The sequence below is a fragment of the Lichenostomus cassidix genome, chromosome 1Aa (assembly GCF_008360975.1).
Source record: "Lichenostomus cassidix isolate B80296 chromosome 1Aa, HeHo_3.0, whole genome shotgun sequence".
Lineage (NCBI taxonomy): Eukaryota > Metazoa > Chordata > Aves > Passeriformes > Meliphagidae > Lichenostomus > Lichenostomus cassidix.
In genome coordinates, this window is record NC_139480.1 from 45,493,997 (window position 1) to 45,519,435 (window position 25,439).

General features: G+C 39.7%; 2 protein-coding genes across 4 annotated transcripts in view; one reads left to right on the forward strand and one right to left on the reverse strand.

The window, feature by feature from the left end:
- The window catches only part of ANO4 (anoctamin 4), a 196,501-nt gene extending 174,952 nt beyond the window's left edge, over nt 1-21,549 (forward strand). For both annotated transcript variants that reach the window (XM_085047263.1, XM_085047256.1), the window contains 9 exons: nt 1,653-1,764; nt 2,828-2,885; nt 4,993-5,090; nt 7,420-7,562; nt 8,547-8,699; nt 10,301-10,448; nt 12,836-12,955; nt 15,336-15,441; nt 17,878-21,549. In XM_085047263.1, the coding sequence (XP_084903389.1) occupies nt 1,653-1,764; nt 2,828-2,885; nt 4,993-5,090; nt 7,420-7,562; nt 8,547-8,699; nt 10,301-10,448; nt 12,836-12,955; nt 15,336-15,441; nt 17,878-18,069 (1,130 nt within the window). In that variant the 3' untranslated portion in view covers nt 18,070-21,549. The remainder of the gene's footprint in view (nt 1-1,652; nt 1,765-2,827; nt 2,886-4,992; nt 5,091-7,419; nt 7,563-8,546; nt 8,700-10,300; nt 10,449-12,835; nt 12,956-15,335; nt 15,442-17,877) is intronic.
- Nucleotides 21,312-25,439, reverse strand: part of SLC5A8 (solute carrier family 5 member 8) — a 28,670-nt gene continuing 24,542 nt past the window's right edge. Inside the window, exons 15-16 of one of the 2 annotated variants that reach the window (XR_014848644.1) lie at nt 24,012-25,131; nt 21,312-23,971 (exon numbers count right to left, since the gene is read on the reverse strand). Coding sequence is in view for 1 of the 2 variants with exons in the window: in XM_085047275.1 (XP_084903401.1) it covers nt 25,000-25,131 (132 nt within the window). In the remaining variant the exon portion in view is untranslated. Of the gene's footprint in view, nt 25,132-25,439 lie in introns of both variants that reach the window. The other variant, XM_085047275.1, reaches the window with a different exon arrangement.

Here is a 25,439-nt window from a genome sequence, read left to right on the forward strand (position 1 = left end):
TGCCTACGAGAAGGACAGTAAGGAGGGAAAGTAACTAGGTGAATCATCAACTCTAAGGCACCTAAACTATATGATGGTCTAAATTTCACTAATCTTTTCTGCTCACTCACAAAAGCAGTCTTTATGCTAGAGTAAGGAAACCTGCTTTCTAAGGAGACCATCTACTGTCACTGGGGTAGCAACAGGCTGTCATTCATATATCCATGGCTCAGGCAGAATCTGTGGAGATCTGGATATTTTTGGAAGATTGCAGGAGTTAGTGGCAATTGGCAAGAGCTCCTTAGTGTCAAGAAGCCTGAAATGAGACCCTGGCTGAAGGACTACTAAGCAAACCATATTATTGCATATTATTGAGGAGGTCCTGGAAACCTGTGTACATTGGTGATGGTCAGTAAATTATTTTGGACCAGATGGACAGATTTTGATGTCTGCTTAGAGGAAACAGCTGATTTTAGCTACTCTCAGGGCTTTTCTACATCTCGGAAGTCATCAGCAATGTGTTCAAAACACATCTGTGTACAATAGAATGTTATTCTTTTGTTTCTTGTTAAACTGAGTCCTCATTTGTATGCTCTAGTTTTAAAATATTTTTGCTATCCTGTATCCATGGAGAAGCTATCTGCTAGCTACAGCTGAGAAATATGACTTCCGAGTTTGTGAATTGGGCAAGCTATGTCCTGACACCCTGGGAGCAGTAAGATATGGTCTAGAGACCCTGAAGCTTGATTATTTTCTGTTGGGTTGTCATCAAGGTAGGTCTGCTTTTTGCAGAAAGCACTTGTGTGAAAATTCAGTGGGTCAAGTTGTTTCGATCACGTTCAGACTGTTCTGTGATTTTTACTCTGATGGCCTAAGGAACTGATTTGATCTGAATGATCTTAATCAGGGTAATAAGCTCAAAGTGGTTCTGGCAGCAAAACTACATTGAGGATATTGAGGATGTCCTTCTTCAGCCTTTACATGACCTTTATCAGAACTCACATCCAAGCTCCTCCAGAGCATCACCATTGTCTCTGATGGGCATGTAAGCAAAGCTTCAGCTGCAGCAGCCTTGTTATAATCAAACTTGTCCTTCCTGCAGATTGGCATCTAGTGAAAGAGCAGCTGTCAGTAAAGAAAATCTAGTTTATTGTTGTTTCTTGGTTTTCTGTGATGAGTTCCCTGGGACAAGGAAGGGGAGCCATGCAGTGACACTCCACTGATACCTGTGGGCAAATCCATGAAACAGAATTACAAGGAGGATTTTTCTTCAGTGCAGTGTGACATCTCTAACAAAAAGGCACTGAAATAGCTTGTGGTGGAGTGGCAATATCATTATGGTAGGATACAGAAAAGGAAACAAGAAAAGAGACTGAGCCTGTAAAAACTGCTTAAATACAGGAGGGATGTTTAATATACACATTACCTCAGCCACTTCCTTACAGTCTCCTGGGAACATACATCTACAGATACCAGAATAGATTTCCAAGTCTCTACAAGACCACTTGCTGAGTGCTGCTTTTGGATACAATTTCTTCTGCCTGTTTCTGTTTTCAAAACAGTAGGCTAATTTACAAATACATTGCCAGCTGTGATAGGTGTGTGCAGCCTTTGTGCCAAGGGAAGTTGACAATCTGAATTAACCTCTGCAACTCTGATAATTTTCTTCACAGAGCAGCCTCGCACCGAATCGGAGTGGGAGAACAGCTTCACTCTGAAAATGTTTCTTTTTCAGTTTGTCAATCTGAACAGCTCTACCTTTTATATAGCATTCTTCCTTGGAAGGTAGGATTGATGTCTGCACACTCATATGTGCAAAATGAAGTAGAGAGAAGAAATAAAATTGTTTGCAGTGAAACAAAACAGACCATATTACCACACATCTCAAAATGTAAATTCCATACTAGCAAAGCAGAACAGATTGCAGTTTTATATTCCTTTCAAAAGCCGAGAAACAGGTATAGTTTTCATTTCCTATCACCACATGCTCTCAATACTAACTTAACAATTTCAGCATTGGAAACAGATGCATCTCACTATACCATACATGCAGGTCATTTCACTCTGTCTTTATGTGTGTTATTTGTACAGATAAATGGGATGGGATGGGATGGGATGGGATGGGATGGGATGGGATAGGATAGTTCAGTTGGAAGGGATGTGCTTCGATTACATGATCTGGACTGTTAAGAGTGAATTATGAGCTATCATTGGGGGATTTTTTCCCCATATATATTTATTATAGATATATATTTTTTATTTATTGTATATTTTACATATATGTATGTGTATGTATATCTATCTATCTATATATTATTTGTATATTTCTTTTTGTCAGTCTCCTAAGAACAAAAGACCTTTTTCATAGAGAAGGTTTGAATAGAAGAATCCATTAGTAAGGATTATTTGCATAGGGGAATAATTTTGGGGGAAAACATGGAAGAACAGTTACAAAATTATGGGCTTTTATAAAAACTAAAATTTTAGCTGATTTCACAGGAAGGCAGACACCACAGAGCATTTTATAGTGCAAGAAAATGGACTGGCAGTCAAAACCATTTTGCAAATTGACATGAGCAGTTTCAGTAAGATTTTCCCTCTGCTCTGCATACGACTATCCAACAGCAGAGTATTTGGTATTGAAATAAAACTGAAAGTAAAAATATCCTCAGTCCTTCATGGGGATTATTTCAGGAATACCCATAAAACATTTTACAGCAGAACATCTTTTATAGTCATACCAGTCACATTAAGATAACACCAGATTAAAATAAGAGTGTGAGCTTTCTTTTACTACTGTGAACAGACTGCTTGCACAACATAGTTGATATATATTCCTGTGTTAAAGATTTACAGGACACCCTGGTGCCTACTTGAGGCTGATAAACCGGTGGAGGCTGGAAGAGGTGAGTGTTCAATAACTGCACACTGATTTATCTGCTGCCCACGGATGCTGTGAATGCAAGCAGAGGCAGATACATAACTCTGCCTAGGCATTTTTGAGTGTGTTATTGGCTTTTCAGTTGCTAACTCCCCCCTATTGACACTACCATCTGCTACAAAAGCATCTACATATTGATATATATATATATATATTTCCTTTTCAATGCTAGCAGTTTTAGTGTTTGCATTACATACAAGTAGTGGTATCAGATGGTTTAAAGATTACTCACATATTTACACTGGAAATATTTTATCCTTGGAATGAATTAAAGTCAGATATGAATCTGACAACTTTTGGCTTCTAAAAAAATCTGTTCTCAGCTTTTCTAGCCTTGCAGACCAGAGAGCTAAAACAATAAAGTAACGAATTAAAAATCCAGACACATAAAATGTAAGTGAAGTTTGACCAAACCAACTAAACAAACTTCCAAAATATGCTACTGGCATGCTCCATGTCTATAAAACCAAATGAATATGGAGAGCAATGAGAGTTTGGCTTTGCAAGTTACTCAAGGACCAACCCCTTTTTACTTCCTTTCTTTTTTAACAAATACATTCAGAATTCAAAGCCTATTTGACAGTTATGGGAGGTGAACAGCAGCAGTTTCTGGACCAGTCATTTACTTTCCAGTGCTGCTGTGTGCCCACTCAAATCCCATGGTTTCTTTCCTGCCTCACAGATGAATAATTGAAACAACTTTGCAGGTAAATGAAAAATGGTAAGTGAAAAATGGCTGTCAACATGAATTTTCAAACATTTCTGGATACATAAATATTTTGGTTAATAGCAGCCATTCAAATACTAGCAAAAAGTAAAAAAAAAAAAAATTTAATAAAACCATCCTAATTTTGTAGTGAATTCTGTTCACTCAAGGAAAGAATACTTGATAAATGGGCAGACAGAATTTCACTTAACACCCCTCCAAAATCTGGCTGGGGCTGAGCTGACCTAAAAACTTGCTGCTGTCAAAGGAAGACAGTTCTGCTCTTCCTTTGAGTCCTCCCCCTGAGGTTTGTTCCTTCCTCTTCCTCACTTGTCCAACCCTATGAGGAGCCTATTCAGTTCCTTGTATCAGCAGTAAACTTCCTTTTTCTGGCTGAATTGGTTTTCTGATGATTTAGTGGGCTGATTCATCTCTCAGAGGGATCAGAGAACAGGCAAAGAACTCATGTCTCTGCAGGAGCATAGATGGGAAGAGAACAAGCTGGGGGGAAAATGCAACAATGAAGTGTTACAGTTTGGGATCTCATTTTATTACAGGTTGTAACTAGTTTTTCTCCCTAAAAGTTAAAGAGAAATAACCCAGTCCTACAACAGTGATTTGTTTTACTTATCTGTAATACCCAAGATTTAAAAACACAGCTTGAACTACACAGTTTGGAACTGCAAAGCCAATTGTACAAAGTGCTGTTTGAGGGCAGAAATCTTTTGGTCTCTTTCTGTTTTTTCCAATACTAGATAAAAAATGATCTAAATCTGTACTGGCTGAACATCTCTCCAAAAAGCAGCACCACAGCCTCAAGGTCTGGAGCCACTGCTAAAGCAAGAAAGTACTCAGCAAGAAACACTAAGAATTGTTCCTCAGCAGTCAGAGATTTTCAATTCTTCAGGAAGAGAATAGATTTGCATGGTCTACTCAGTCATAGATGTCAAACAGTACTCAGTTAACAGTTCTAGGTCTATCCTCTAGGCATAAACTGTTTGCCTGTGCAGCCAGGAAGAATTTTCATTCCTTGACTTGATGCACAGTCACCCTCCCCAAAAACTTCTGAAATCAATGGAGAAACTTGGTGGCCTTTGCCTCTGCCCTACCCTCAGTTGCACAGCACATTAGAAGCACTAATGTGAAAACTGCATGGGTTTCAGCTGACTCTGACCTCTGCAGAGAATTAGGTTTTAGGCTTAAAAGGCTGTCAGCGTGATAGAGATACATTTATTTAAAAAATAAGGAGAATGCATTTAATTTCCTTTTAGCAAATGATCCAATATCCATGTATAGCCTTTAAGAAATGCTTCAAAATTCAGTACAATTTCTGTTTAACATTTTGTTTTTTTCTTTTTTCCTGTAGTGCCACCCTAGTGGATGCCTTATTGATCTCTGTATGCAAATGGGTATTATAATGGTGTTAAAGCAGACATGGAATAATTTTATGGAATTGGGATATCCGTAAGTAAATATAATACCTATGTTTCTGTTGGTCACAGAATACTAAGTTTATGCTTTCCTTATGGTCAGTTAATAAAAGCAAGATACAGTAGTCATTACATTAGAAAATCACCCCCTCCAGGATACAGAACTCCAGATATGTAGATGGTCTGGGGCTTTTTTCTACATTGGACATGGTTTGCAAAAGTGAAAGTGCAACAAATATTAACAAGTAAGTAATGTATGGGAAGAACTTGATTTTGATAAATTGTATTCCATGTACTCCTTAAAAATAACTGTGTGACCACTGTACTATTTATGTGAAAAAATATTATGTGTATCATTTCTTAGCTATGCCAGTAAGTTCTAAATTGGATTTCTTGCTGGGTGATAAAAGACACCTGAAAGAGCAGGTATGAGCTGGAGAAAATGTACTGGTGGCATGTAGACTCTGAAAGATTGAAAAAATGTACTGACTGGTCTGTAGACAAGTTCCCTGGTGATCTTCAGGGTATTATGGAGCTGTGCCCTAGTTAGAAGGTTGGCAATTATTCATTTCCTATTGGTTCATATCTTATTGATTAGTATTTAACGAGCAGGTTTAATATGATTAATACAGGTTTAATATGATTAGTGTAGTTGGTGCTAGAGACAGTGTGGCTGGTCATCAAGGGAAATTAGCAAGTGTGGAAATCTCAGAGAGTACTGACATTGTCAGAAAGTTTGCCCTTTCAAAGTTCAGAGGAATTTGCTATTTCTCCATCTTTCCTGGGCCTTGCCAGTATTTTGCAGCTGTTAGGGCTGCACGAATTAGTTGGGATGGGCAGGAGAGAAGAGTAGCAGCTGTATTGATCCTTTTCTTTCCACTCCCCACCTCCTTTGTCAGAACTCTCTGCTTTCCATTAATACAGATCTTGAAAGCTAATAAAGAGCACAGAAGAGAAAGAGAAGGAGGTGACTAACAGAGATAGGAGGAGATTGTTTAAGAGCAAGTGATTTAATAGGAATAAACTGCTTCATTTGAAGTGAATCTTTCCTTTAGAGTCACAAGGAAAATCATGACATAAAAGCCACAGTCACAACATTGTGAAATGCCTCAGCTTATTCTGATGAGTTGTATTTGCTCTCCAGACCCTTCAGTCCACCTTCTAGCCCTGAAATGCTGCAAGCAGGAGCATTTCTTTTTTGTGTGAAAAACTCCTTTCTGCTAAGAGCATGATGGCAGCCAACACAATGTGGATGGCCAGAGGACTTGGAGGCAACCCTGCAAGCTGTAAATAATTCAGCTGAACTGCACTCAGTTGCACCTACGCTTCTTTAAGGAAGAGGAATGCTGTAACCTTTCTGATAAATTATGTAAATGGAAAAATAATCTCTAACCCATAAGAAAACAAGCAGTTGTCCAAGCCCTCACCCAAATCCAATGTCTATTTGCCTACCATTCACAGACCAGGCCAGGCCACTGCCAAGGCAAGAAGTGAAGCATTGTCAGGAAAAGGACTGAATTATTTGGGTGATCTATCATGTTCTATCTTACTGAGACAAAGTAGTCACAGCTTCAGAGAAAATCTCTGGCATTGTGGTTTGTGATTTTTCTGCTCTCTAACTCTTAACTAGTGTCCTTTGTTGGCCAAACCAGTGCAGCTCCTTGAAAAGGTGTTTATTTCAGATGTGAGCATTCCTTTCTCTTTTGGCTCAGTGCCTCTCCCAGTGGTCTTACACATGCATTTCTTTGGGAACAGTATCTGATGGACATCCCCTGATGCCCAGTACAGCTCCCATGTCTGCTTGAGATGGAGGTAGCTCCTATGTCAGCCATCCATCTCTCAGACACAAAGTGCTGTCAGGAGTTCAGACACTTCTTTCTACCTCTTGCTGCTCTGTTTGGCTGCAGACACCACTCAGGGTTGCCCAGACTGTTACCCTGCACAGTGTGGAGCAGAGCCATGCAGAGATGCCAGGTCACACAGGGGAAAGGATCAAGCAGCATGAGCATTCTTTATTTACTGAGCTCGACTCTCTCCACACAGCATTGCATTCTGTCATATAGGCAGACCCCAAAATGATTTGCCATTCTGTGCAGAGAAAAATAAGTAAATAAATAATAAAAAAGATGTCAAAATCCTTCTACCATTTTAAGAACATCTAGGCCTGGATTACAGCCCATCAGCTGTATCTGTTTTCATACCTATTAAGCTGTGTCACCAGCCACATGTATTACTAATACTCTATTTTCCTGTACATTGGGAAATGAATTTTGCAAGATATGTTGTGCCTGCTTGACCTCATCCAATTTTGTGATAAATATCCATTAATATTCTTTACCTTGTCTCTTTAATTTAAAATGCAGGCTAATTCAAAACTGGTGGACCAGGAGAAAGCTACGACAAGAGTATGGCACACAGGGGAAAACAAGCTTCCCACAGTGGGAAAAGGACTATAATCTGCAACCTATGAATGCTTATGGACTCTTTGATGAATACCTAGAAATGAGTATGGCTCTAACCTTTGCTCTCTCTCTTTCACTAGATTTTAATATTGTTGCTTTTTTGTTGATGTGGGCTGGTGTAGTCTTTTAATTATCACTATATGAAGCTAAGGAAGCTGCAAAAAGATTTTTATTCTCACAGGTCAGGCAAGGAATGGGAGAAGGTTTTTAAGAACAAAACCAGTGTAGTTAAGTACACTTCTGATGGTTTGCTAAACTTCCCATTCTGGATTTGTTTTTCCAAACCAGAGCCCAATTATTTATCTGCCTACATTTCTGAAGAACTCTGCTGTTATTTTCTAAAGAAAGTTCCTTTTGCTTTCCTTTTTAAGTGCATGGTATAGACCCACAGGCTAGTTTATCTTTAAAATCCTCCCTCATTTACTACCTCACATTTGCAAAGTAACTTACTGCCAAAAGGCACTGCTCCATCCAGAGAAGAGAGGAGGATAACTGCTCAAAAAAAAAAATTAAAAACCCATGAACTTTTGCCCTTTGAGACTGAACTGCATATGTCATGATTGTTTTCTTGCTTTTCTCCCTTCCACAATTGTTTTCAAATTAATGGGAAATCTGACAATCTGAAAACCTGCCTCTAGAAACCTAAACAAAATTTCAAACTATTTCCCATCTGACCTGTTAAAAGAAATGTATTCATCCTTAATCTTTCAAGTATTGAGAGATCTTAGTTGATGCTGGAACAAAAATGTCCCTTTCTAAAAGCACAGCTTGTCCCCTTCTGAACTTCCCTCCAAATTACAATATTTAGATGGTGCTGTCCATTCAGGGTCAGATGTGCATTTGCTCTGAATTTTTGACAAATACTTGCTGTACAACTGTCACCAGACCATTATATAGTATGACATAATAAGAAATGTTTGTACACTTTGAACATAATGTTTATTTGCATACACTGCTTGGTATCTTAGACCTTCGGATTAGATCCTAACAATTATACTGTCATATTGCCTTTTTTTTTTCCCCCCTAGTTCTTCAGTTTGGGTTCACAACCATTTTTGTGGCAGCTTTTCCACTGGCACCACTTCTGGCCTTACTAAACAATATTATTGAAATTCGGCTTGATGCTTACAAATTTGTTACCCAGTGGAGACGACCTTTAGCTTCAAGAGCCAAAGATATAGGTGAGCTCTTTATATGGTGTTTGTTATATATATAAATATATGTGTGTTATTTGCAAGGCAAAGCTTTGACCACTTCAAGTAAGAGCAGATTAGGTATTTTCAGTCATCTTCTCAATTAATAATACACCCCTTGATTGTCCAAAAAAACTTCAAGTATCTGATGCCAATCTACTTATTAACTTACTAACTACTAACTTATCTACTTATAACTACTACTTAGCATCTTGCCAATCTACTTATACAATTAATAGTCTATATTGGAAAATGTCTTTTAATGATTTTCTGGGGGACTTAACAGCCAAGGTGTAGTGATCAGTGCTCTCTGCAGGTGTTTTGTTGTGGCAGACACACTGTGTGAACACACGTTCAACTTGAACAGAATAACCAGACAGAGCAGATGAAACACTAAAGTCAAGTTTAAATGGCCACCCTCCTGTAGGGGACCTGTCTGTTTTATTTTTACCTGGCCAAAACCAAGCTGCCCTGTGACTCAGGGTGCCCACCAGGCTCCTGGGGGGTCAGACAGGGTGGGTCTGAATCCCAGCAGACACTTTGCTCTCAGTGAGTCACACCAGCATTGCTAAAAACATGCTCCACATAACTCTGAGGTCACCCAGCCACACACTATTGCAAGGGTTCTCTGAACCTGTTTTGACTACAAATCTCCTCTGTCCTTGCAGTATGCAAAAGCAAAACACGTTTAGGAAGAACTCTAAAAACAAAGTCATCGGCCCATTGCTGAATCTCTGGTGTTTTCACAGTGGTAAATAGCATACCTCACTGCCCATCTGCATTGCAAAAATCAGCAGCCCACACCAAGAAATAGCAAAAGCTCAGGCTTTGTGCTCTTAGAATGGTTTAACACGTACCTAAAGTCTGATTAAAGCTTTGAGTGTGAACAGTGTGAATCTGTGGGTTTAGACACAAGGCTGGACAACAGCCAGTACATGGCATACACTGCAGACACAATTCCTGTAAAAAGCAGTTATGTAATGTAAATAATAGAAGCACAGAAAAATACATTTTTTTCATGTTGATTCAGGTGTGATTTCTCAAAATAAATTGATTCACCCCTTATTCAGCAAAGTTTTCAGGGGCAGTTTGATGCCTCATTAAACCAATGGGTATGTCTGACCTTCCTCTGGTGTGGTTCACAGTGATGGTCTTCATGACCAGAGTTGCTGTGTGCCTGTACCACAGGATCTATCAGGCAGTTGAGGATGGGCAAAAAAATCCAGGTGATGCCTAGACTGCCATTGTGTAGCCTTGATGTGCCATGAAGTTTTGAATGCTGATGGGTTCACTCTCACCAGCTGTACATTAATTCCACACAAGGCCCCTGTGACAGGCAGATGGTGGGTTTTGCAGCTTCCTTGCAATTACTGATAGGATAAAAAAAAAATTCCACCTCATGGGAATATAAGTCTGATCCACTGAGATCCTGCTGTTCAGCAAGAGAATTTATTTTTACTCAGCGACTCTTGGATAAAAACTACATAAAAACACCTTGTGCAGTGAAGATCATACTTCAGATCATGCAGTATTTCAGGCACTTTGGTTCTTATTTCTCCTGTAACAAACATGCTCTCCTTCTTGAACAGGAATCTGGTACGGGATCCTGGAAGGCATTGGAATTCTTTCTGTTATCACAAATGCATTTGTTATAGCAGTGACATCAGATTTCATCCCTCGCCTTGTTTATGCTTACAAATATGGACCTTGTGCTGGCCAAGGAGAAGCTGGACAAAAGTAAGGTTTTTTTGAGGGGGGGAAACAGATATGCACAAAAATCACTTACTACTTGAATAGATGCAGTAGTATGTCTGTGTATGTTCTGATTCCACTAACCAACATTTATTGTTTGTGTTTAGGTAACAGATACCAGCCCTAGGTACTGATGCTCTGCATATTCACAGAATGGGTTGCTGAGTGACTGTGATTCATGATGTTAATTCAAGGCAAACATGGCAGAGCTATTTCAGAGATTTAGTGTGTGTGACAGGATGCTGCCCAAGCTGTACTTCCCAGCTGGTGTGCATGGATGTAATCCTCTTTTCTTTCTGAAGCAATGCTGATACTAATCAGTTAAGAATTTGTTGAGCATTTTAAACTTGTGCACTGGGGTTTTTTTCCTGGTGTAATATTCAGCATGTATTGCTCAAAAAAAACTAGTGTCTAGCAAGAGGAAGCAATTTCCAACCAATACATCAAGATATACTTACAGAGCAAAGTAATTTGGTTTTCTTCTAAAGCTAGAGTTCTTAGTTTAAATCTTCCAGGAGACATTTGTGATCTGAATCCCTGCTGCCTAAGTGGATTTTCTTTCAGTATTGCCAAACACTGAGCTTCTATTAGCATGTGCACAGTACCAGCAAGTATGAGATAGTTGCTGCATGGCAACTTGTGAAATCCAGGCTGTTGGACTCAAGGAAGATCACTGAATCCAACAGAACACAAACAGACACAGTTTGCAAATGCTCCAGCAGTGCCATTAGCAAGGAACCCTGCTGTTCAAAGAAACCCAGGCTAAACAGCAGACAGTGACAGAGAGCTTACATTCTGCTGCTGGACAGATGGCAGATTGATTTTTTACTCACTGCTGCAGAAAGTGAGTTCATCTGTTTCTGCTTTTTTGACATCCTTTGACTGTCAATACATTTAATCATTCTGATGAAAGAAGGGCATCTGGTGCAGCAGCTCCTGATCAGCAGATCTGCTGACTTGCTGTCCTGCAAGGAGTTGGGCATTTTAGCTGGGGCTAGGGAAGATGTTCTGTTTACTTTGATGAAGAGTTAAAATCTCTTCATGGATAGTGGTCTGGTGCCATTATAAAGATCTACAGGATATTGCAGCGCTCTAAGCAGCTCTCCTTGCTAAGGAAAGCAAAAGGAAGGATTTTCTCAGGATCACTCTGCATGAGAAAACACCTTTAGAAATATTTCTCTTTTAAGACTCAGATATGACTCAGTGGCTTTGAAACTAGTTCTGCATAGGGGAAGTATTTTGCCTCACAGAGGAAGATTTTATCTTCTTTTCATAAACCTTTTGTACAATGTTTTCACACTTCTGCTTTTTTGAGTGAATTTCTAGATGAAACCATCAGGTAGTAATCCTTTGAAGGAGTCAGCTTGGATTAAAACTGTTTATGTCAACGTTCTGAATAATGTTATTAGTAAGTACTGTTACAAAAGCACGAGGGTATCAAAAAATCCACAGGAAGAGTGAATTTTGTCAAATCAAGGATTGAAGACCATCTGTTATTGAATAGCTTAAATGAGAGAGGTGCTCTTTTCTTTCAGAAAACAGCTGTATGTATTAGATCCATATGACACACAGTGATACAAGAAAGATACTGCAATTAAATTAAGCTCCAAATCTAATCAGTATGGAGACAAAACCAGATGGTGTTTGAATATAATTTCTCAAAGACTGTAAAGCCCATATTTCTAAAAGCCCAAACCAAAACAGAAATCCCCCAACCCCTACTGTGCATTGTACTCTGCACCATGCTGAGTATGTGCACCTTGCTCAGGCAGTGCAGCATGAGCAGCACAATACATTTTGGCCATATCTCTCCTCAGCTTTACTAACACCAAATTTGAGCCTTCTGGTGACATCCACAGCCCTTTGCCAGGGGACACAACTTCTCCTACTCAATGTTCTCTAAACTCTGCCTGGCCCTCACAGTGCTCAGCCACCCTGGGGTCTTCTAGTATGGAGTTCCTCTGATTAATTGGATATTTTCTAAAAAGCTGTTTAAAGTGTATTATCTTTCCATTTGATTTAGTCTCCCTTTGTGCTAGTACCATAAGTGTAACAGTGGGAATATTTTGATTATCTTCCTAACACTTCTCATTATTTTCTCTGTCCCTATTGTGTCACCATTTAGGTGACTTTTCAAAAGTAACCAATCTTCACCATTTCTTCTCCCATAGAAATCTACCATTGCTTCCCTTTCATTGTTCATCTGACCTACTTTAGCATCCCTTTTATATTGCCTCAACATCCCCTTCAAATATTAATAAGCATCAAAACTGTACTTTGGATTTCATGAAGCCCAAAGAACATCCTCCTGGGTACAACAGTTAATGGAAAAACCTTGCTGTGTCCTGATGGCAGCATTTTGTCCCCTCTAGGTGTATGGTTGGCTATGTTAATGCCAGTTTATCAGTATTTCTGGTGTCTGACTTTGAAAACCGTTCAGAGCCAACATCAAATGGAAGTGAATTCTCTGGTTCACCATTAAAATATTGCAGGTAAGTTTCTGACCAACATACTTCTCTGCTTTAAGACATTGAAATGGAAGAGCATCATAATAAATCTGGAGTTGAAACTAATTTTTAGGACTTAAAAAACAGGAGTGGAAAGTATGAACTGTGCTGTTCAGTGACATGCTCTTCTTGGGACAGCTTGGCTGTTACCTGCATGATTCCTTTCTCAGACAAAAGCAGAAAAGCTGCTATCTGGAGAGTGTTCCTAAGGCAGGATTTTTATGGTGTCATAGCTCGACTCAGACACAATCATCATGGATAAATATAGTATCAAAGGGTCAACAATAGGTGCTTGATTATTTAGGTATCAGTGAGATCCAGTAGTGATGAGATTATGTCATAGGACATGCACAGGGAAGTCAGGGTTGCACAGGAGTGACCACATGGAGTTATTTCACAGATCTGACAGGGTCTGTCATAAGCTATCTTTACGAAACACCAAATCCAGCATTTCTAATTGTTGAATTGTTAATATGTTTATGTCATTGCTTACAGCTGTAATCATTAGTAACAATCATATACTTGTGGTTTGAATCAAAATAACATGAGCAGTTAATTACCTGCATGTGTTTGTCCTCAGCAATAGATTGGAGAAATGGCAGTCTGAGAAAAGTCTGTAATGGCAGATTTGCACCTCAGTGATTTTCATGGCCAGAAACTCAAGGATCTACATAAAGGTCTTAAATGGAGTCCCAGCCAAAAATACCAAACAAATACAGCTACCATTTTTTAATTGCAATATTAAATTACAGGCATGAGTCCGGGTAGTCCTTTAGCAGATATGCTTAGTCCCAGTATTTTTGCTGTGAAGAATTAAAACACCCTTTCATGAGTGCCTAAAGATACAAAAGAGACTCTGTGATACCACAAAGGTCTGTGATACTACAAAAGACAGTGATATCTGTAATATTGTGACATTTTAATGAATTTATGAGTGTTACAATGCAATAAATGGGGGAAGTGGCATTAATGCTTTCATTTAACTAACCAATATTTAAGACTGTTGTGACTTATTTGGTAGAAAGAGTATTCCAATGTTGAATTCACCTGTAGAGCAGAAACAGTGAGAATATTCATTGTTTGCTATAGCATTATTTAATTATGTTTTGTCATTCTGACCACTCTCTTCCCCCTCTTTAATTTCTTTCTTCCCCAGCTTCTAGTATGAATTTGCTGATCCTTAAAGCCAATGATGGAAATCCCACAATAAAAAAAAAACTGCTTGCTCAATATCCCATAAACAGAACACTATTGAAATTGGTGCGATAAATCTCCAAAAGATGTACTTGTTCTTTTGGGAGACACTGAATTGTTATGTATATCTACCCCTGAAAGAAAATTAACATCTTTCTTTAGCTGAGTTTATCAGCTACTTACCCACCTGCATTCTGCTAAAACATCAGTCATTTTAATTGCACTTCAAGGCAGACATTGATAGGGAGGTAAGGAAATCTTATGTTCTTATGTGTAATAGTATAGACATTCCTCCAGGAAGGCAGTTTGGCTGAAAAAAAGAAAAAAAAACAAACAGTTAACTTCTGGTTGCCTGGAACTATATGGTGCTGTGCTATTCCGGTCGTTTATAAGAAGTTTCCCCATTTTTTCATGTGTAATACTGGATTTCTAGCAGGTAAAAAAAAAAAAAGATACATACTCTACTGGGACTTTGTCCAGGGACTTCTGTTTTCAGGATGCTTAGGATATTGTAAAACATCCTAAACTATGAAGTCAGAATGCTGCTTGGACAAGGAAACATCATCTCAGTTTTAAGAACTTGCACTAGAGATATTGCAGTTTCTGAGAGATTTGATGCTGGCTAAGATGTCAAGACATTTTATTTCAGTTTATATAGCACCCCCTGCAATCTGAGAAGGTGAAGCTTCATGGCAAAATACAGATTATCATAGAGATTAAATAACCATTTATTTCTTTTATTCATCTGCATTTTCATTCATTTCTTAAAACTAACTTAGTGATCAACCTTAAGTGTATTATTTACTATGGTATTTTCAATATTTTTTCACAATGGGTTTTCTGTACCATCTAGGAAACAGATTAAGAAGCAAACAATTTTTACACTACTTTTAAATTAAATTTCTGCAGTGCCATTTTAGAATTAACAAACTGCTAGTAAAAAATGGACTCCAGGATGTGTGACTTAAACAAATTCATGGTTTGTAAATATAATTTTGGAGTATTCCTGCATCCAACTTTCCCAATAGATATCCACAGTTAAATCACTTTAAACTGAGCTCTTTTTCAGTGCAGAAAATGCAATGATCACGACAAGGTGGGTTTTGGTTTTGCCTCCCCCCAGGCAGCAGTGCAGGAGCTTGCTGACTAGCATGCTGTGCTTGTGTTTCAGGTACAGGGACTACCGAGACCCTCCCCACTCCCCAGAGCCCTACGGCTACACGCTGCAGTTCTGGCACGTCCTGGCAGCGCGCTTGGCTTTCATCATCGTGTTCGAGGTCAGTGACCATGCCTGTGGCAGAATAAAACCAAAAAGAAAACAAGTTTCACTCTGAAGCTTTGCATTGGGCTGATCTATGATGGCTTCTGTTGAGTTTTCTTTGTCTCGGTTTTTGCCACTTATATTGTGCTTTGTATTCGTGTTTTCTGAACAGTCACAGGTATTTAGGTTCTCATGGAAAAGGGAATGTAACACTCAAAACTATAGCAGTGACTTGCAAGGAGGGGGAAATAAATGAAGGTTTGATTTACTTTTTGAGTAACTTGTCTAGGTTGGGAAGCCATATGCTGACTGGTGTGTGAGGATAAGGGTGAAGGAACATGAGGAGAAAAGACTAAATCTGAGCAACTGAAAAACAATGATAGTGAAATTACAGTATGTACACATCTAGATTTTTTTTCTTGTTTGGTTTCTTTTTAATACCCTTCTTTTCTCCAGAAGGACTGGTATCACAAAGACAATGACAATGAAAAGGGTTCAATATCCTTGTCCATGTTCATAAATTTAGCACTCACTGTCAGTAGTCAGTAGTCTCAGAAGTCTTTAAGACAAACCAGAGGAGATAATACCAACTTCACATGACTTGTATTTCCATACCAATTTTGAAAAAGAGAGCAAGGAGGTTAGACAAATAGGGTGAGTTAATTTAGAAAAAAAAATGCAGCTCTTAAGGCCTAATTTCAAGTGCCTGAATATCCCCACTAAAATCCAGGGACTCAACATGTCTCCAACACAGGCAGTTTGAAATGCTTTTTCCACTGTGAAGAAGCCAAACAGGGAACATATGATTTTTAAAAACTCTTTACTCAATCCTCTGCTCTGAAATCATAGCAACAAGGCATTGAACACAGATATGAAACTGTAATCACCACACTGGCATATGGCATAATGTGCACGAGCACATACTGCATTTCTGATTCACAGTACTGTGTAGATTCATTCTGAGCTGAGCTTTCAAAGCACCTCTTTGGATAACACAATAGAAGCCCTTATGCTAGAGGAAAGGTGGAGAAGAAACCTTTTCTAGATTGTTTCTTGAAGCAGAGTGTCTTGGTGGCTCAGCAGAAGCCCAAGAACTTCAGCAAATTCCACAGGAATTTTCAGACCTTCCCAGGTGAAGGAATATGATACCTGATATGATGCCTGATACCTGCACGTCAGATTTGGCTTCGCTTTATCTCAACCAAAGCCACAGGCTGGCTCATATCTGACTCCTTCAACATGAGCCACTCTGTTCATTGGCACTGCAAGCTGTTTCCTTAACTATATCGATGAAATCAAAAAGGTAATTGCAGCAGAAACCATGACTATTTTTTTAAACACTAATGGGTGTATTGTGATTGCTACAGTGCTTAAAATAAAGATTGCACTGAGAGATAAGGGATTCAAGGTAGATTTTTTCATAAATTAAGTAACTGCCTTAGGCTCAGACTCCTTTTTTGCACTCTGAGTGAGGTTTATTTTGGATAACTTAACCTCCTTTGAAAACAAACAAAAGTATTTCCTATCACTGCAAAACGAATTCTTTTTCCAGGCTAAACTGACAGAAGAAGCCTTTTTTCTCTTTTTAGGTTGGGCAAAAAATCCCAACCATTAGAGTATTGTGAGTTTATTTCTCATGAGGGAAGGATACACGGGAAAACATTTTACATCCTCTTTTCAGTGGCTTTCAAAAGAAGGGTTCTGCTTGGAAAAGAAATATCTTTATTTCTCCAATCTAGAATGTGTGTCCTTTCTGAGATGGAGGATTTTTCTGTTTGTCTCCTCCTCCTTTCAAGGGAAGTAAATGAATCTCCAAGCAGCATTTTTGATCAAACAGAAAAGGACACTCCAGCAATCCTGCATCAAACTCAAGCTTTGCTGTGGCATGCCTGAAATAGGAGGGACAAAGGATCAGTTAACTTGTATTTAATTGTGGTGTTTGCTAAATAGGAATATGTCTTTGGATAAGAGGCATAGTGTAAGAAACATGTTTAGGTTTTATTTTGTGTAGATAAATTACTACTTTTGTATAGATACATTACTTCTAATACTGATGCAAGCGTTTGTGGCAACAGGAAAGTGTTACATCTTTTGATCCTCCTCTTCCTGCAGAGCAGGAACTGATACCAGTGCTAATACCAGGCCCTGTCCAAACAACCTGCCAGCAAATCATGACCTCAGGGCTTTGAACACATAGGTCATAGAAGAGTTTTGAGGCCTTATTTGAACCCAGCTGCTCATAACCTGCTGTGACCCATACTCCACTGACTGGCTGGAAATTTTGTGAGGAGATAACTTCCATGCTTGGTTTTATTCAAATTTAGTAATGGGTTTAGTTTTAACGCAGCATCTGTCTGTAAATTGGAAAGAGAAGGGTTTCAGAAGATACGAAAATTACTTGTTTTCTTCCTAAGGTTTTAAATTTTTCTTTCCTTTTTTTTTGTGTTCACAGCACCTTGTCTTTTGCATAAAGCATCTGATCTCCTACTTAATTCCAGATCTTCCAAAAGATCTGAGAGATCGAATGAGGAGAGAAAAGTATTTGATTCAGGAAATGATGTATGAAGCTGAACTGGAACGTCTGCAAAAAGAGCGGAAGGAAAGGAAAAGGAATGGAAAATCTTATCATAATGAGTGGCCATGAAAGGGTGAGGAAGAAACTGCTTAAAAGAAGATAATAACACTTGTTCATAAAAAATTCCTGGTTTTCTACAGCAGAGAGTGCACTGAAAGGAATAGTCAGTAACGCTGTGTGCACTTAGCACAGGTGCACCCCTGTTTAATAGGGTGGATTTTGTCATAAGCCTTTTGAAATTAGAGGTCTTTCCAAGGCTTAGTCTTCTCCAGAGCTGATGTCAACACAAGCACATCAGACCAACACTAAGTCTCTGCACTCTTGCCAGGAAGCTCCCAGGCCCTGACTTCCATCCAAGGCCCTGAACTTCAAAGCAGTTACACAACTCACAGTGCTTTACAGAACTTGGTGATCTTACGGCTCATTCTCATGAAGTTGCTCCTTCCCAAGCAGTGACTGCGCCTTGGCAACGTGGCAGTGTTTGTCTGTGAGTGTGGCCACCGCCTGCAGCACGTGCATGGCAGCCTTGCTCTCTTCCACAGTGGACCCAGCTGCGTTAGTTTGCATTTACCACCAGTTAAGGTCACGTATGTGGGCCATTTCCATTACTCAAAAATACTGAAGTGTTATTTAGGAGGAGATGCATGATGGTGAGTCTGATCAACTGGTGTAACAATGCTGAAAAAGGTAGGCATCAGAAGTGCTGACAGATAGCCGAGCATCTAAATGTGGCCAGAGGTATCTAACTGTAGGGTCATTTATTTGGAAATGACACTGTGAAAAGTTGGTAATGTTTGTTAAAGATTTGAACAGTGCCTTTTCAGCTATAGGACTGTCTGGTGTCTGAAGGAATCAGATCAGATTAGGCATCTTGCCCAGAAGTGCTCATGTATTTGTGTTGCAAGATCACATTGAGCCCTAGTCAGGAATTAGAGTGTAATTACACACATAACAGAAGTCAGATGGTGTTTTAAATACCTATCTGCCAAAGTAAAATAAAAAAAAAAAGGCAGATGAACAAGGTCAGCAGACTAAAACATAGCCATCCAGAATATCTACACTCATAACACGTTCTTTATTCATTGTTCCATTATCTGTGAAGGGGTGGAGGGGAAAAACAAAACAAGAGACTGTAGTTTGAAATAGCTTGAAATCCTTAATGGAGAACAATTCTACACAGGCTGCAAATTAGATTTGGACAAAATAAGCCACTGTCAATATCCTTTAGCAAAATCCTTAGTACTGAGAAATTAAAAATTTCTTATTTAATCAAGAAAATAAAAATTTGCAGACTATTAACCCAAAAGAGTGGAGTTGTATCCTTGAAGACTTCATAAGTGTTGGATGGAGCAACATTAACCAAAATATTGAATGTTGTGAAATCTCTTCCATCAGTTGTTTCTAAAAGTTATTCATGAAATAATTTGATAGGAGTAGAGTTTGCCCTTCTGGACAGACCACACAATGCAAGACCCTATGGATGGATACCTCAAGTTCCACATGAAAACAGGACCACTTGCACCAAGACAAGTAGCATCAAATTAGATATATTAACTTTTTTCCTCTGAAGGGAGAACTGTGCTATTTGCATGAAGCTTTGGTGAAGGGTAATATGACTTGAGGAAGAAGAGAGATAGAAGAAAATGTGAGCACCCTCCTCTCTGTAGCCACTGCCTGCCTACTCTTTGCTTCCTTACAGCAAGAAACCTCCTCCAGTAGCAACCAACCATCCCACCTGAAGAGGATAAATGACACAGCAGCTCCCTTTTATCAGCTGCTCCTGGCCCAAGCTGGAAAGTCCCATGGGACAACATAGGAGGAATTTCAGGATTAGTCTGTTCTGTGTTGGGTCAGTGCCAAACTGAGTGGGGAGCACAACCATTGGTTGTGGGGTAAATTCCTGACTAATGGGGAAGTGAACTTGTTCATCTTTGCTTCAGCCTGCAGCAGCTGTGGACACATCCTACATGGACAGTGGGGAAATAGGAGTATTTCTGTCTCTGTAAATAGGGGTGGGGATTAGGCAATGTTGACCTCCACTACACACATGCCAGATGGGTTAGTATTTACCATCCACCACCTACAGTTGCACTCTGGGGGTTTTTGGGGCAGGATCGCTGTGCAAAATCATATTCAGACCAAATTCTCATGAATAATTGGATTCGTTTGGATGCCCTCTGTTTAATGTCTAACCCAACAGATGACCAGAGCTTAGGAACTGTTTGCTAAGTAGTAAAGTGAGACATGAGCCATGCATAAAATCAGTGTCACCCATATGAGCAAAACGGGCCTTTGCAAATTCCTGCAGTAAGATACAACTTTGTCAGCTTAGATCTCAGTAACTTCCAAGAACTGAACTGAAACACAGTAGAATATAAAGTGACTTCCACTCCAAAGAAACCACTGCAATGAAACGTGCCAAAACTAATAATGCACAGCAGAAGTGCAACAGGTAATAATTGCTTTTGAGAGTAATTTTCAAGATAGCTACATTGTGATGAATTTTCCTGGCAATATAGTTGTAAGAAGTTGTGTCCTGCTCTGCTCTAAATGAGACCATAGGTTGGTTGCTTGCCAGGCTTGTGCTGAGTTTAATGCTGCAAGGGGCTCTGACCTCCCCGGCAGACCCTGAGTACATTTCTGTCACTTCAGTTTGGCCAGTCAACCTGTCGAGGCTTTTCTGCTGCTGGTCTGATGAATAGATTTCCCTGGAGTTCTTCAGAGCTATATAGCAGAACACTCAGGAAAGATGCTCCCTTTTTATTTATTAGAAAAATAAAATACGAATAATAGTATAATGATAATAAATGGAATTTTAATAGAGTCTAGAGAGCTAATTTATGCCATTCTCTTCCTCATCTGATGATGGGTTTGTTTGAATCCCCAGGTGACAGTCCTGTATGTTGTTTACTTATTCCAGCTCAAGAGCACTACCTTCAAGGGAATGAGAAAAAAATGCAACCTCAATGCATGGCACAGGCATTCTCCATAGCAAGCAGGACAGCACACATCAGAGAATTTACTGTGAAATCATCTTGCAATCAGCATAGGGTTGTTCTCCATAGGCCACTCTTGACAGCAGCATGTACTTGATGAGCAGTTACACACCAGTTTTTAAAACCAAGGAAAAAAATTCTATATTGGGACTGTTTTTCAGCCCGTTTGCTAAGTTTTTTGCATTCTGTCCCATGCTGGTTTTATAGATCTTACAATAAAAAATGTAAATTAACAACCTGGATACTCTGACAAAAGAAAATCTAGGAATAGAACATCACCTACATTTGAGCCACCAAATACTCGACAGAAACGTGTTTACAAATCAGTTCTTTTTTATTTTAAATCTTTCTGAGGGGAGTTACATTATTTACCATATATATTATATATATATATAAAGTATATAGATTGTTTATTTGTAAATAGAAAAATTCTATGGAGAAGAATGTCAAGTTTTCACACTTTAAAAAAAATCATCAACATAAAGCCATGTTTAATGCTTGTATAATGTGATGTAATAAACTTTAAAAATAAATTATGCATATGAAATATTTACTGCTTGTCATTCATGAGTTTCTTTCTGTTTACTTTATTTGTTCAGCAAGCAAACTGACCAGTCAGATAGAAGCAAAATTTAAATGCAGACCAAAAAGAGACAAAATCTATTGCTATTTTCTCCAGTGGATCTTTTTTGTATTCACACAGCCCACGAATGTCAGTGATGTGATTTTAGGGTTGGGGTTTTTTCATGTGTTTACTTAAACAGGTTCCTAATTGCTTTGTCTTGTGACCCTGACAGATGCTGCATGTAATTTGGACACTTTGGAGTGCTCCCTCCCCCGTGAAATGAATCAGTTTTGAGCATCCTACATCTCTTTGTCAGGTGAGCTTTTAGGTGGGAGAGATGAAGGATCAGGGTGAGGAGTTAGCAAGAATTATCTTGCTGCTTTTACACAGACAAGGCAGGCCCCAGCTTAGAGTCCAGCTAGCAGAGGACAGTGTATGTTCCCAGAGAAAATATTAGTCAAAATTAATGAGTTGTTTTTATTAATGATGCCAATTAAAAGAAGAAGAATATATAAAAAATAAAGCCAAAAGAGTCCCTTTATAGCTCCACAGCAGTAGTGGGAGGTTAGACAGCAAGAAACAGGGTAGTTGCAGAGGGCACCTGCAAAGTGCAAGGATGTTTGTCTCTAGCAAGATATACTTCCAAGTGAAAACTCATCTTGATGTTATGATTATGGACCAATAGATAGCACCTGGCCCAAGCTTTCACTTCATACCAAAATTCAAGTTAAATGACTGCTCAGTGCTTCAATAGTGACTTCAGCAATAAAGGGGAGGTAAGATGGTAATTGCCGTGTTTCCTCTGTTTTAAACAGCTATGTGAATTTAAATCACTGAGAGGAAAACTCCACATTTTTAAAGCAGGATAACCAGGAAGATTAGTCTTCATGAACAACACAGGTAGAAGTTACAGATGACCTAAGACAGTCTAAGGCAGCATCAACTACAGCACTACAGTAATTTCAGCCCAGAGTGGTGCAGAAAGGACATGCTGATGCTATTTCACACAGCAGTGACTAGTCACCCTCTGCAGAAGCACATTCAGGTGGGAATTCAGCATTTCTACTGAGAAGGCTGCAGCCATACCAGCAGGCACACAGATCAAGTGCTTGCTGCAGCCTTCTGTTCTCTGTTACAGCTTACTCTCTCCCACAAAGCACAGGCATACAGAAGCACACCACTTCAGCACTCTGCAGCAGCGTGGAGATAGCAGAACCTACCCTCTTTCAGATCAGAGGGCTGAAAGTACCTGCTAAGTACAAATTATTATATTCCAAGGCTCAAGAACAATTCCATAGCACAGAATGCAGTATCTGTTTCTGGGTCATGAAGACAAGACACAAGGTTGAATGAGCTGCAGTTACCTTCTGAGACTTGAGAAGCACAGCCAGCTGGTTCAGTCAATGGGCTAATTGTCTCAGAGTAACTAGGATAGTCCCAAAACAGAGATATTCCTCTCCTGAATCACAGAAGACTTTCTTCAGGATGCTATTGTTTGTTTCAGATTTTAGATAAACAGACACAAGACATAACTCATGGGATCTATCCTGCTTGATCACAGCCCTTCCACACAGTGGCTTTAGGCACAGACCTGAACCCGGAGCTGCAACAGAGGAATGTGAGAAAAGGGGCTGGCCCTAAACTCTGCACTGCATCATGCAAACCAGTGCTTCAGGAGGCAAAGGGGAAACCTGCCCCCTTCCCTTATTTACGCTGGGTTAGCCAATAGAGTCATGGCCTTGGTGGCACCCACGCAGTGTCTGGCTGGCCTGTTCTCCTGGTCTGCTCCTTGGAACCCCTTTTTTTCACCATCATTTTCTGATCCTGACAGTTCATCTTATGCAGTATATCATCAAGTGCCCTCTGTCACGAGGGCACAGAAGAAAATTGATTTAGAAGCTACAGGGCTCCAGTCAAGGTAGATAAGCTAGCACTGTGTCATATTCCAAGTCACAGCAGCTCAGTACTTGGCACAAATGCAGCATAACTTTTAGAAAGCATTTAAGACATGCAGTCAGTTTTTCACTTGATTCCCAAGCATGACTGCTTTCTAAGCTTCACAGCTCAGCCTTCCTGCAATTGCTTTAATTTTCCAACTTGATTCTGCTCCTGTAGAAGAGTTTTATACACTCTTGTATAGCCATAATAAAAGTCTGAAGTACAAAAACAACACAGTGGGTCAGAGTTTGTTCCCCGAAAGCAATGGGGGTTTTCATCCTCTCAAAACACATGGTCTCAAATGGATGGGCTGTTAACCTCTTGGCAGCCCCAGCCAGAGGATGGTAAGTCATTCCATGCTCTGCAGGCCTGGAGAAGCCTTCATCATCTGACATCCTCTGTGATCCCTTCTCCATCCTGGGAAATCATGCAGGGGGCTCTGCCTGCCTGCCAAAACACAGTGTGCTCTTGCCTGATCTGAACCAACTTTGAACATGAATCCCCAGAGTGACAACAAGGACTGCATGAACACAAAGGGCTAAGAAGGTTTCAGCTCATAGCTCTGGAGAGAACCACTGTGGCAACAGCAGATGCAGCCTTCCCTCTTGTCCAGTTACAGCCATAAGGGCCTCTTCTTTATTAACATCTCTGCTGCATAATGCCCAGCTCAGTGCAAGAACAATCCTAAGCCAGCAAACTGGGCATGAAGTAGAAGGCTACATAGGTTCTGCTCTGTGGCATTGAATAAAACAAGTAAATAGCCAATTTCCTTCATGAGGACCAGCTCTGTAAGGGCAAGATGGGGAAGAAGAGGGAGATAGGGCATGAAGGGAAAGACAGTACTGACTCTTGCCTCTACTCACCACTGAAGTCACTCTTGCAGCTTCCAGCAGTGAGCACAGGGGAGGAGATGCAGGTAGCCAAGAAACAAGTGGCTTAATAAAAACACAGATGACAAAAGCAGCAAAATAAATATGCTGTCAGAATCAGTTCTACAGAGGAACCAGATAGCATTAAATATACCTTCCATACAAAAAAAAAAAAAAAGCTCACTGTTTCTTGCAATTTGATAAGGTCCCACACCCTAATCTCTTCATACTTTCAATACCTTAAAAGAAAAAAGGAAAAAAAAAGCAAGCCAGAAAAACAGCCATGTCTGGGCAGACAGTACCCTTCCCTAATAAAAAAACTCACTCTGAGGGTGAAATCAGATTAAAAGCAGATATTTTCCAGGACACTGAAGAATATCAGGCAAATATTTCACACAGAAACATTGCCTTAGGCCCTGTCACCAAGAACCAGAGTGAAAGAGTGAGGAAGTGCAAGAAAAACCTGATTCCTTTCATGACTAATGTCAAGGTCATGCAAGGGCGATGGTGCCACGAAGCTCAGCAGATGCCTGCCCATGACCCCAGCAGAGCTGGTAACTGACCCAGAACAGGAATGTCAACAGTGCTTTACACGAACAAAACTGTCCTCGTGGGCTGACATGGCCTTGTATCATATATGAAGACCATTGACTCTGTTCTTATCACTTGCAACATCCATTTCAATGTGGCTGAAGGCAGGGTTGTCAGTTCCCTCTTCTGCCATGGTAAATGGTTTCCAGTTCAAGACTTCCACTTTCTCTGGCTAAAAAACAAAAGAAAAAAGCCATGCTGTGAAGCAGAAGTAACAGTCTTCCTCTCTCTGACCTGTATGCCAGTAGAGTCAGGCCTGACATACAGGGTGCCTTGCAGGAAAACACGTGGGGTTGCTGACAGAGAACAAATACTTACTCATGGCAGTCAATGGTATTTTTCTAGGGGCATGGAAAGTTTTTTATTGCATAAGGTACTAATTGCGTAAAATGTTCTTGTCACAGAAAATGTTCTTGTCCTGCAAATTGTCTAAAGTGGTTTAGGGTGTGCAAAGTTCTAATTGCTGTTTTCATGTCCAGT